The sequence below is a fragment of the Phytophthora cinnamomi genome, assembly GCF_018691715.1.
Source record: "Phytophthora cinnamomi strain GKB4 chromosome Unknown Contig41, whole genome shotgun sequence".
Taxonomy (NCBI): Eukaryota; Oomycota; class Peronosporomycetes; order Peronosporales; family Peronosporaceae; genus Phytophthora; species Phytophthora cinnamomi.
Genome location: NW_027150974.1, coordinates 7,200 through 19,441, shown reverse-complemented (window position 1 = coordinate 19,441; position 12,242 = coordinate 7,200). Strand labels below are relative to the sequence as shown.

At 57.0% G+C, this 12,242-nt stretch overlaps 4 protein-coding genes across 4 annotated transcripts; all 4 read right to left on the bottom strand.

Annotated features, from left to right (window-relative positions):
- Positions 1–223: 223 nt before the first annotated feature.
- On the bottom strand, positions 224–1,363 carry IUM83_17418 (reverse transcriptase; the record flags this gene model as incomplete). Its single annotated transcript, XM_067942372.1, has 1 exon — positions 224–1,363. One exon carries the CDS (start codon positions 1,361–1,363, stop codon positions 224–226), a length of 1,140 nt encoding a protein of 379 aa, XP_067791200.1.
- A 2,385-nt stretch (positions 1,364–3,748) lies between these two features.
- Positions 3,749–4,354, bottom strand: IUM83_17417 (reverse transcriptase; the record flags this gene model as incomplete). Its single annotated transcript, XM_067942371.1, has 1 exon — positions 3,749–4,354. One exon carries the CDS (start codon positions 4,352–4,354, stop codon positions 3,749–3,751), a length of 606 nt encoding a protein of 201 aa, XP_067791231.1.
- A 230-nt stretch (positions 4,355–4,584) lies between these two features.
- Positions 4,585–6,253, bottom strand: IUM83_17416 (Eukaryotic/viral aspartic protease, active site; the record flags this gene model as incomplete). Its single annotated transcript, XM_067942370.1, has 2 exons — positions 4,585–5,029; positions 5,316–6,253. The coding sequence occupies 2 exons, from the start codon at positions 6,251–6,253 to the stop codon at positions 4,585–4,587; spliced, it is 1,383 nt and encodes a 460-aa protein (XP_067791219.1).
- A 1,614-nt stretch (positions 6,254–7,867) lies between these two features.
- Positions 7,868–8,923, bottom strand: IUM83_17415 (reverse transcriptase; the record flags this gene model as incomplete). Its single annotated transcript, XM_067942369.1, has 1 exon — positions 7,868–8,923. One exon carries the CDS (start codon positions 8,921–8,923, stop codon positions 7,868–7,870), a length of 1,056 nt encoding a protein of 351 aa, XP_067791230.1.
- Between the last annotated feature and the right edge of the window lie 3,319 nt (positions 8,924–12,242).

Here is a 12,242-nt window from a genome sequence, read left to right as displayed (position 1 = left end):
CTGATCTTCGGCGTCTCGGCTTTGAGTTGTCTTGAGTGATCTGGGACCTTAGGCGAGCATTATCACCGTACCAGTCTTCAGTTTGCCAATATCTGACGCACACAACGCCAGATCTCCACATGCAATATACATCACCCATCCCATTAATCTGCAGCCACCCTGCAGATCCTTCTTCCAACACACCGCTGGAGTGACCAACTCACTCCAGCTGATCCCTGTCTCACTACTCCTCGTGAGACTGCATCACGCCAAGCCGGTTCCGATTTGCCCGATCCCGCAAGAAATCGTGGAGTATCGCACCGCAATTGAGGTCTGTCTCATCGGTCCATGTCGGTTCGTCGTACCCTCTCCAATGCACCAAGAATTCCCTGTAGATCCGGCCATAACGAGTTCGCTTTCCTGTTCTCATGTCTGTAATCTTCTCCACCTCGTATTCGTCCTCGTCCAGACCTTGGATCCAGCTATCTTCAGGCAGCAGGGCGTCATCGAAATCAAGACGATCTGTATCCTCGACTGTCAGCCGGATCTGGGGGCGATCTGGGAATGTCTTCACCAGCTTCAGCTTGGAGACATGCACCACCGGGAAGAGGCGGTACTCTGTACCTGCCAACTCGATCCGAGCTGCATATTCGCCGATCTTCTCCGCCACACGGAATGGGCCGTGCCACAGGTGCGCCAACTTCCGAGCATACCCTTCTTTGACGCGGTCCAGGTATAACCAGACACGGGATCCGACCTCGATCTGGTGCGGGTGCACTCCTTCGTTATGGTGGTCTGCCCGATCCGAGATCGCCTCTCGCAACTTCTCATTGACTTGCTCTCGTGCCTGTTGGTAATAGCGCTGGATCTGGTATCTCCACCTCCGAGGATCTCGATCCTGACGTCGAGTGCTGCCTAACGGGATCGTCGCCTCCAAGGTGGATCCAGGATCCCACCCATGTACCAGGTAGAACGGGGTTTCCCCCCGGATCCGATCCTGAGCAGTGTTGATCGCGAAGGTAAGCCGTTCTGCGTAATCATCCCAATCACGTTGATCCAGATCCTGCACGTACATCTTGAGTGCCCTGGTCGCTGTTTGCACCATGCGTTCGGCTGTGCCGTTGGCCTGGGGGCGGTAAGCCATAGTGGCGCGCTGTCGTTGTCCTAAGATCCGGTTGAACGATCTGAAGAAGTCGGACATAAACCCTGGCTCACGGTCGTGTCGGATCACTTCGCTGGCGCCGAATCGCCTGAACACGCACTCCTCGTATGACTCCGCGATCGTTTGTGCCGTTCTCGAGGCGCTAGCTTTGGCGATCACATACCCTGTGAACAGATCCACCCAGATCAGCAGCTCCGTGTTACCTTTGTAGGACTTGGGCAACGACGGGATGGTGATCCATGGCTATGATCTGGAACGGGTAGGTTGCCTGGATGTTACCGGGTGACTCACCCTGGATCCGGGGTCGTCCCTTGCCCGTCTCGCAGTCCACGCACTCTCCGACATATTGCTGCACGCTCCGATAGAGGCTTCTCCAGTGGAAGTGATCTCGGATCTTCTGATACGTGCGTCCGATCCCTTGGTGGCCACCTTCCAGACTCGCGTGATAGTGATGCAGAACATCCTGTTGGAGTGTCTCCGGAATCACCAGTCGCATCAGTCCATCTTGATCCGCCTCCGATCTCCTCGTAGGGTGGCAGTAGAACAACAGATCACTCAGATCCACTTCGTAATCCATGCTAATATTGCCATAGGATCTGGCCTCATCCTGCGTCAGATCTTGCGCCGCCCCGACCAAATACTTCTTCAGCCCGGCGATCCACGCCTCCTCGTCCTGAGCTTGCCGGATCCGATCGATCCTCAGCTCTCTCACTACCTCTTCTTGTAGGACGGTAGGTGTGGATCTGGATCTAGCCTTCGATCTGGTGGTTGCTGGCGAAACTCGAGCGACCGAGTCGGCCTCCTCCTTCCTAACCACCAGTATCTCGTGCAGTCGATTCAATGTGACCAGATCCTGCAGATCCGTCTCATCGTCGACCAGGATCCCGCCTTGGCGTTGGAGTGCGGCGCTCGCTAGACTATCAGCGCTACCGTTCCAGTCGCGCTTGACGTGTACCAGCTCGTGATCGGGCCAGATCTGCAGCCGATCTAGGCCTTTTGCCTTAGCAGTGTGAGCCCTGGTGCTTTGCAGTCGATCTCACCTCTCACTTGGCGGATCACCAGGTTTGAGTCGCCACAGATCACTAGCCTGCGCCGATCTTCTCCCTCGAGTAGGTCCATACACAGCAGGAGGCCGTGGTACTCGGCTTCGTTGACAGTCAACCCTTCAGCATAGCCGGATCTAGCTTTACCACACTCCACTCGGGCAGCTTCCATAGGATCGCGCTGTAAGCGCCTCCACCACGTTTGACGCGGGCGGATCCGTCGAAGCTGACCACAAAAAGCTCTTCATCTAGCCGTACAGTCGGGATCGGTACTTGGATCTGGCGCCTGGGTTCCTTCTTCGGCGCAATCGCTATCAAGGCCTGATCCACTTGTGATCTGGGTGTGATGCTGGCGGCGATCGCCCCAGGATCTCGTCTTCGCCCTTGGTACACTTGACGATCTCTAGCGTCCACGGAGAGAGCAGGGCGGCCCACTGTCCTAAGCGTCCTTGTAACCCCGGTGATCTGAAGAGCCACGCCAGTGTGGAGTACCTGGTCAGGACTTTGATCGGGCGGCCCACCAACATATTATAACCCAGATCCAGGATCCACAGCAACGCTAACACCTCCTTCTCGACAATCCCATAATTGAGTTCATTGGACTTCAGCGTGCGGCTTACGAAGGTAACCGGATAGTGGATCCCATCATGCTCCTGCATCAGGGCTGCCGAGATCGCCCAATCATTTGCATACACCACCACTACTGGTTGTAGACCAGAGTTGAAGTGGCGCAGGATCGGAGTCGAGGCAACCTTGCTCTTCAACTTAGCAAACGCCCGGTGAGCTCGGATCCAGCGGGGGTCGATTTCGTCCAGACCACCCAGGCCCAGATCGCCTGTCTTCAGACTATGAGAGCTCAGATCTGGTATCTCCGGATTATGTGCTTCCAGATCCGGTATCACCAGATCAGGATATCCTGATGCTTGGAGTTCCAGCGCTGATCTGGGGGCTTCGCCTCCATGTGGAGTCGACGCAACGCCGCTGGGGTGCAGATCACTTGGTTGTGAAGTCTCACCAATCGTGGATCCAAGATCACCAGATCTCAGATCCTGACTCGGTGATCCGATGTGATCTGGGGTGGGCTGATCCAGGTGTGCCTTGATCTGGGCCCGAGCTTCCGCCTTTGACATCGCGGCGAAGTCCACCTCTCGCAGCTCATACAAGATCGCAGCGTAAATGGCATAATCCTCGATAAACCGACTGTAATAATTTAAGCTTCCGAGGAACGACTGCATCGATCTGAGTGATCCCGGGAACGGCAAGTCCGCCAAGGCAGATAGATCCTTGGGATTCGCCTCCAGGCCTGAGTTGGATACCTTATGGCCTAGATATTCCACCTTGGCTTTGCCCCAGAAGCTCTTCACCACACTAATCGAGATATTCCATTCGTCACACGCCTCCAGCAGATCGTCCACCCGTTCACACAAATGATCCCACGATCTGGCGGTTACCAAGATGTCGTCGATATAAGATCTACGTCCCAACACCGAAGGCTTGATCGAACTCTCCCGATCACTACTTGCCGGGTGCAGATCAGTTCGATGTTCGCTAGATCTGGATCTACTCATATCAGATCCGGGCCGGCCCGATCTGGGATCACCCGATCCGAATCGGCCGGATCCGTGCTTACCAGATCCAAGTCCGTCGGACCTAGATCCACTTGATCTGGGAAATGCTGGGTCGTACTCTCCAGATCACCACTCATCCGGCATCGACCAACTCGAACTTCGTCAGATCCGGGCCGACCAGGCCGAACAGCTCCAGATCCAGATCCGCCCGATCCGGGCTTATCGACTTCGCTTCCGTCCAAGCCAGCTCCCGTTGATCTAGGCGGAAGACCACTTGACGTGTCCAGATCACCATGCTCCGGAGCAAAATCTGCTCGATCGTCGTCGGATCCGGATCCGCTTTTGTCAGATCGCGGGATCCGGGTGAACCCATATAGCGCATTATCGAGCATCCGCTGGTAGATCTGGGGGGCGTTCTTCAAGCCAAACGGCATACGATTCCACTCGAACAGACCGAACGGGGTGATGAAGGCAGAGATCGCACGAGCCCGATCTGTCATGGTCACCACCCAAAATCCGCTTGCCATGTCAAGAGAACAGTACCAAAGTACCTTGTCCAGATCTTCGAGCAGGTCGTTGATCAGGGGCATTGGGTAGATCATCAGCCTAGTTAGACTGTTAACCAGCCGATAATCAATGCACAAACGTATATCTACGCCGTTTTTCTTGATGATCACCACAATTGGGGAGGCCCATGGCGAGATCGAGGCCTTGATGATCTGAGCTCCGAGCAACCCTTTGATCAGATCTGACAGCTTCTCGCGAAACTGAGGCGCAACCTTACGCACACGCTGGGCAATGGGCCTCGCGTCGCCCACATCGATATCACAAACTACGCCACGGGCGGCGGGGGCAACGCATTGCCTTTGCCGATCAGCAGGTGTCGGCGCTTCCAGATCAACCCGCGTAGGCGCTCGATCTCCTCCGGTGAGTTGATCTCCGGATCGCCCACTTGTATGTCCTCGATCGTCACGTCTGCCGTCCCCACCGTGACTTCAGGCAGCACCGCCATCTCGGCTTCGACGTCTTCTGCATGCAAATCGCCACTCTCATGGATGCAGACTTGCTCGTCCTCGACCGGATCCGAGCCAGCCTGATCTGCATTAAGCGGGTTTGTAGCGACCGTCGAGCCCGGTGCTTGGTTGGCCTCCTGTCTTATTCCGCCGTGTAGATCCTTGCCCTTTCCTGCTCGGTCATCACTTGATGCGTGTGTGCCAGCTGGATCTGCGTCCTGTCCCTTATCACCATATGTCAGATTTGCAGATCCGCCCCTGTCTCTGGGTGATTACCACCCTGATTACTCTCCGATAGGACAACGGGCTGATCCGCCTGTCCCACGCCAGCTGGGTCTTCGGCACCTTGCGCGTACAGCGTCGGACCTTGATCGGTGGGCACCTCGCCTGGTCCCGTCGATGGATCTGGGGATGGCAGGTCCTCGGCGGCTTACTGCGGGTCCTGATCTGGCCTGGGCATGTCCGCTAGCGCATGATCTTGGTCATCTGACGTCGTTGTCGCCTTCAGCGCCCAAATCCTGGGGGGTTCGCACACACTGTCTGGCACCACCTTCGGATCTGGCCGTCTTGTCGCCAGACCGCCCCGGCCACCCCACCACCGGGTGATTTGGCTTCAACTGGGGTGATCTGGGCTCGCGACGGCTCGGGGACCACCTCCCACTGCATGGCGAGCGTCGAGCACCCGGACGCCGCTGCGGTTGGGACTCCTTGTGTCTTGTCGCCCACGGCGAGGCCTGGATCACCCTGGCCTGGTCCCGTCGCGTCCTCGGTGTCGAGATCCGCGCTCTTGCAGGTCTTGGGCAGCCTCGCCGACTGTGGATCTGAAGGTTCCACGGATTGTAAGGCTTGGAGGTACAGTGTCTCAGCAGTCACCTGGGGCACATCACCCTGGACCGCCTGCGCATGTGGATCTGGTTGTGGTTTGTTCCGACAGCTCTCCAGGTCCCGCGATCTAGTTTCAACGGGCTGCGCCCGTGGCAGATCCGGCCTCCGCAGTATCGCGCGCGGCACAGGGTACTTGGGACGCTCAACCATCGGCGGCGGCGGGGTCCGTGGGGGATCTGCCTTCGCGGGCCCGGCTTCAGTGGTGGCCTGCAGGGCGAGATTCTGCCACTCCAAGTAGCGGCGGGATCCGACGGTCACGAAGCCCTGCAGCCGCGGGATCCGGTCGCCCGCGAGCCACATGCCGATCCGCTCGTCGCGACACAGCACCTTCTTCTTCTCACCGACGTTGGTGATCTGAAGGTACTGTGTCTTGCCTGGTCCTTTAGTCACGGTCGGCACCCACAGATCTCCGCGTGTAACCCACAGCTTGTCTTGATCCGATATCTGCAGGCGCAGCGGAAGCTCGACGGACTCGCCGGCACCCAGCTGCAGGTGCTGATCCAGCCTCACGAGCCTAGCCTTGTCATTGTAGAGCTGTCGCCTTCCACTGAGCTGGATCCGGACCTCGTCGGGCAGGCAGAGCGATCCATCGGCCAGATCCAGCCGGATCCCGGGACCATGAAGTCCATGCCCAGGATAGCTTCTTGGCCAGATAGATCACCTACCCAGATGTCGAAGAAATACACCAATGATCCTGCTAAGGTAATCTTGATCCGAGTTCTTCCTTCCGTTGTGTAGACATTGTCACCGATTCCAACGCATTCTTGACTCTGGCTCCTGTCGATGTAGCACCCAACCTTACGAGCAAAGGCGGTGTCCACGATGGACACCTCGGTACCTGTATCGAGGAGTAAGATCGCTTTCTCATTGTTGATCTTGCCGGTGATCTTGGCTTGTCGGAACCACTTACCCGGTGAATGTTGCTTCCAGTAGCCCCGAGACTCTCCTGGAAGGAGATCTGGCGACTCCGGATCACCGGATCGTCGATAGGCCTCGACGCGGCCGGATCTGGGCGTCTGGGATGTGGTATCTTCTCCATCCGCGGGCCGGAACCACAGATCTGGATCCTGTTGCTTCCAGTACCCTGCGGCACCTCCGGATCCAGATCCACGGTCACCGTCGCGTCGGATCTGGCAAAGTCGTCGACTTGATAGAGACTTGAGACCACAGCAGTACGTTTCCCATGTAGATCACGTGTATTACCTTGTAGATCTGGTCGCTTGCTAACTTGATCTACCGATGTCTTGTTCACAAATGCATAGATGCAATACCTAGAACGCTCGGCTCGTGCAGGATTCCAACCCGGCGAGCGTCCTAGTTTAACATCTTCTCGGCTTTCTCTGGTAGCATCCCCGCGTGCTTGGTCGGGTTGTACCACTGGCGGATCCAGTTGTAGAACTCCTCCATTGGGCACTTGCCCATGTCGTGGAGCTCCCGCACCCGCGGCACACGAAGAGGCAGTGATCTGCCGGGTGGCCTCTCTTGCCGCACTTCTGGCAAGTCAAGCGCCTCCAGCATCCAAGTTCCGTGTGCTTCCGGGATCCGCAGTGCGAGCAGCGACTGCGATCGGATCCGTCGGCATGGACTCTGGATCTGTGGTCACGAGGCACTTGATCTGCTGAGCGGCGTTCCAGTTGGCCCCGATCTAGGGTGTGCGGCACTTCCTCGGCTTGTGGAGGTGGTTCACCGCCCCAGCCATGTAGATCCGGCGGTAATCGTCCCCGTCCGAGTCAGATCCGTCTGAACTTGAGTCGGATCCGGAGTCGGGGCCTGGATCTGGACCGCTCGCACATGTTTCGCTGGGACTGCCGGTGCAGGCGTCGCTGAGGCCTTCTGCCGGTATTTGCTGGATCCAAATGCAGACTTCTTCATCCGGTTCTTCGCTCGATCCAGCGCGCGCAGGACTTCTTCGAGCTCATCTGCATCTGGAAGTCGTAGCAGCGTCAGCCGATCGGCCAGATCCTGATCTCCCAAGGTTTCAATGAAGTGATCCACATGTTCGCGCTTCTCTTTGGGTCCACCATCCTTGATCTTGAGTCTTGCACGTAGTCCAGCGACATTCAGCCGGTGCAGGTACTCCAGCGCAGACTCATCAGATCGCTTGCGAGCATGGTAATACTGGCGGGCTACCGAGATCCCGAACCCACAGTACTGGATCTGGAAGCTGCGGAGCAGCTCCGACCACTTGTTGCGTGTGGATCGGGGTAGCTGCCGGTATCAGTTCCTCGCTGATCCGGATAACAGATCCGCGAAGGTCAAGCACTTTTCTCCGTCGGATGCTTGATCGCGTAGGAACGCCGACTTCACCTTGCCGACCCAAGCTCTCGCGCGATCTTCGTCTTGGACTTTACCAGAGAACTCCTTGAGATCCGAGATTGCCGAGATCCGGACGCGTTGAATCATGGTGGATCCGGTGGATCCGGCTGTGGTTGTGGCGACAGCGGCGCGGCTCGGTGTCGGGAAGTCGAGTTCGTCGGGATCGTACTCCCAATGAGAGTGATCTGGATCCGGCGACTCGGTGGACTCCATGTCGACGTCCTGTGATCCAGGGTTCTGGATCGCTTGGGGTGCCGGCGTCTGTTGCTCCCTCAGGAAGCGGCCCATCGCGGCTTGGAAGTAGGACTCCAGCCTGCCAGTCGATTCGTCGGAGCCGGATCCGGTCGCCGTGGTGGCTTGATCTGCCTGCTTGGCCGCCTGCTTCCTGGATCCAGATCGGGGGTGATCTGGGCGTTGGGCCTTGGATCGAGCTTGGAGCATCGATGCGCCAGACGGTCCGAGCGACATACGTCGTGGTTCCGATGAAGTGTCGGATCCAGCTTCCGCGGCAGACACGAAGGGCGATGACGTCCGGCAGCTTGTCGAGTCGGCCTTGGTGGATGCTGATCCGGGATCTGGGACCATCGGCAACGATGTCGCCGGGACCTCACCCACCAAGACCCTCAGCTTGTCGAAGAGGCCGTGAGTCGAGGCTTGGATCTGGTCCAGATCCAGATCGAAGAGATCGTTTGGATCAAACTGTCCCGCCACAAGTCCGGTCTCCTTCAGCAGATGCATCAGGTTCTTCGCCGCGACCAGCTTGCTGTCAGCCGTCGCGGGAGCTGCGATGGGGCCTTGAAGGTGTCCGATCTGCTTCAGATCCAGGATCCGCATCACTGGATCTTGGACGATGAAGTCACGCAGCTCCGCACGGCGGAACGCGAACTCCAGAGCGGCTTCCGACCATCCGGATCCGGGATCCTTGGGGTCTTCTTCGTCCAGATCCGGGGCCTTCATCTTCCTCCGCGCCGCCGATGTCTTCGGCTGGTCGTGATCGAGCGGCTTGGGCAGTGGAGGGTGTAGGGAAGTTGCTCACGTTTGAGCTTGACCGGTGAATCAGCAAATGTATACCGATTTGTGCCAGCCTTGGTTTGTTTTGTTGGTGGATCTAGACTCACGTCTAGATCCACCGGGAATCTGAAGGGACCTGGGGAGGAGGTTGAGGTTTGTCTTCCAGATCCGGATCCGGATCGGCCTCTCTTCCGTCGACAGAGGTCCTCCCAGCACTCTGTCGATCCGTGGATCTTGCTTCATTCAGCGGCGTCGTCGTCGATCCCAACTCCGATGACGCCTGGTCCCCTTGTTCCATCCTCACTTGAATTTCTTCTTGGGACTCACGGTGAAATCCCGAGTCACCAGAAGATCCGGGCACACGCACCATTGTGGTGTAGCGGGATCAGCAAAATCTGCGAGATTGCTAGATCCAACTTCCCAACAGCGCCCGGACACCGACTAACGGAGGGGGTACTCCGATGATCCGTGATCAGTGCTGAACTCCTCACCTTGTGTACCCGTCGGTAGGGCTGGATCTTGCTCCTCTGGTAACTGCTGAAGAGTCCAAGTGTTGAAGTAGGAACGTCTTGGCGAGACGCGGGGATCCGGTGGAGCAGCGCGGAAATCTTCACTCTGCTCGCGGTTCTTGGTCCAGATCAAGTGACTCCCGACTTGGATCTGGCGGCCTGGATCTGGATCCGGCCGAGTGGTTGCCTTGTGGTGTGTTGTAGGCCCTTGTTGCGAGTTGGTAGGTCGCCCTTTGTCGTACTTGCCGCTTCCTATAGCGGGATCAGGGTAGTTGAGAGTCTTGGATCACCCGGCCAAGTAGTTAACTCCGGGTGATCTGGGATCTGCACTTGTAGGGAGTTCACTAGGAAGGTTGATCTGGCCAATATATTATCCAGATTATTCAACCAACACTAGATCTGCTACCCAGTACCTTGCTGCTTCTTGGTGGGCCAATGTCGATCCCGATTCCAGGCGAAGGCGAAGGCACTTGCGTTGTCCAAGGCAAATTTGACTCTTTGGGGGGTGAGGGCCGCTTGCTGGCGCTTGGTAGTCTTGGGGTGCGTGTGGAGCCAAATCCAATATCCACAGCGTACGTCGAGCGGGGCCAATATGCGTTTCCCCGCCGCGAGTAGACCACTTGAGCACTTCCAGGCAAATTCGACTCTGATTTATGGTTATGTCCAATCCTATCCCAAAATCCTATCACCCAATCCGAACTATCTTCCCATCTGTACCTGCCGGCTCTACGGACCACCTCTACCTTCACTGCATCGTCGCTTGTTCCCTCCGTTGAGCTGTAGCCGCCAGATCACCCACTGAGTCCCAGATCCGCCGGATCCCCAGATCACCAGATCACCAGATCCCCAGATCCAGATCCACCTGATTCCCAGATCCAGATCCGCTGATCTCCGAAGTGCCTTGATCTGGGTCGGTCTGCGTTGATCTGGGGTCCCTGTGCTGTTGCGACCTCCTTTCCTCACTTTCCTCGTCTTAGCCGTCTACCAGAGGCTTGGATCCGCCCGGGCGTACGGGATCCGGATCCAGATCCACATGGATACATGTGATCTGGATCCACCTCTCCCAAATCCGCTTGATTCACGCTGATCCTCGCTGATCTTGAGTCCTTGGGTCGTCGCAAACTCTTTTCTCCACTTCGCTTGCCATTGCCACCTCTCAGAGGCCCAGATCCGCATGGGTGCATGTGATCTGGATCTGGATCCACATGGGTACATGTGATCCGGATCCCACCGTCCCTGATCTGGGTTAACTTGTCTTGATCTGGGGTCCTTCGGCTGGCGTAAGCTCCATCCACCGCTTAGCGTATCCTAGTCATCCCTCAGAAGCTCAGATCCGCCCGGGTACAGGTGACTCGGGTCTGGATCCACATGGGTACATGTGATCTGGATCCAACCACTTCCGATAGTGCGGATCTGGCCCTCTGCCGTATGTAGACGTCTTCTGTGTCATCTTGTAGTATTCCAGTAGTCTCCCTTTGACGCCACACACATCTGACAGCCTCGATCCACCCACATCACCGGATCTCCTCGATCTGGCTTCTCGGGTGTCACTTCCGCGGTATAGTGACTCCGTCAAGATCCATCTCTTTGCCGATTGCTCCCGATCACCCCTTTCTCGGAATTCGCTTCTCCACACATCAAGGTGGGATCGCTCCAGAGCAGGAACGGCGTGTGGCGGACGCGTTTCGGAGAAAAACGTTGAGGCAACACGACTTGGATTTTGACCGGGTCGATGTACACTCCAGGCGCGAAGATCATCAGGAACAAGTCGCAGATGGCGCTGTGGAGAGCGGCGTCTTGGCGTGGCTTCTCGGGGGGGGGGGGCGTTAACGACCGATAGTTCTCAGATAAGGATCGATCGCCCGCCTTGTATAGTAGTGACCGGCGCCCTCCTCTGGAGCTGGGTTATTTGCATTAAAAGATCATGGAGAAAGCATAACTGACCACGAAGCACAACGCTCTCTGTCCTCCACATCCCTCCGGCCGCTCCCTTGACAGGGAAGCACAAAACAATCCCATCATGTTTTTTGTATATTTATGGACGTGTATTATACTTTTAAACATAACGTTATTTTACTGCAATAACGTACAATAACACTGTGTGCGCCACGACGACTAAATAGGTTCAGTGCGTGGCTTTAACCTCAGTAGGCCATTCCTGTACTTTGCCGGCTACCCCGACGCGAACAAGAGACGAGCCAATACCGCCCCTTCGCTTCTCAAGACAGCATGCAAAGTGTCAAAGCCTTCATCTTGAAGGACTTCATAGGAGTTCGGAGAGATCGGGATCGTATAGACCAGAGCATGAGGATCATCTGCGTCCGGTGCCAGTTCGCATGGAACGGCTCCCTCCGGCTCGATGAATTTTCCAACGTCACGGTTCACGATACCGTAATCGGAGTGCTGCACGAGCTTCCAGTCCGGTTCTTGCACACTAACAGGTCCCCAAGATCAAGCGCGGGACATGCGACTCGACGGCTCTCGACCGTGGGCGATTCGCTGGGATGTGCGAAGAATCCGGCGGTGGCGAGACACGCGAAGAATCAAGCGACGAAGAGACACGTGACGAAGAGACACGCGAGGAATCAAGCGATGGCGAGACACTCGGCGAGTCTGGTCGGGATGGGGATGGAACAGCGGCGATCTCCGTACTACGCATACTGGCGTCCGAGGCGTCCGAAGCCTTGCGAGGCTGTTGACGAAGCGATGGTGGCTTCATGCGGTTGTAGCGATGCAGGCGGTGCTGAACGAAGCAC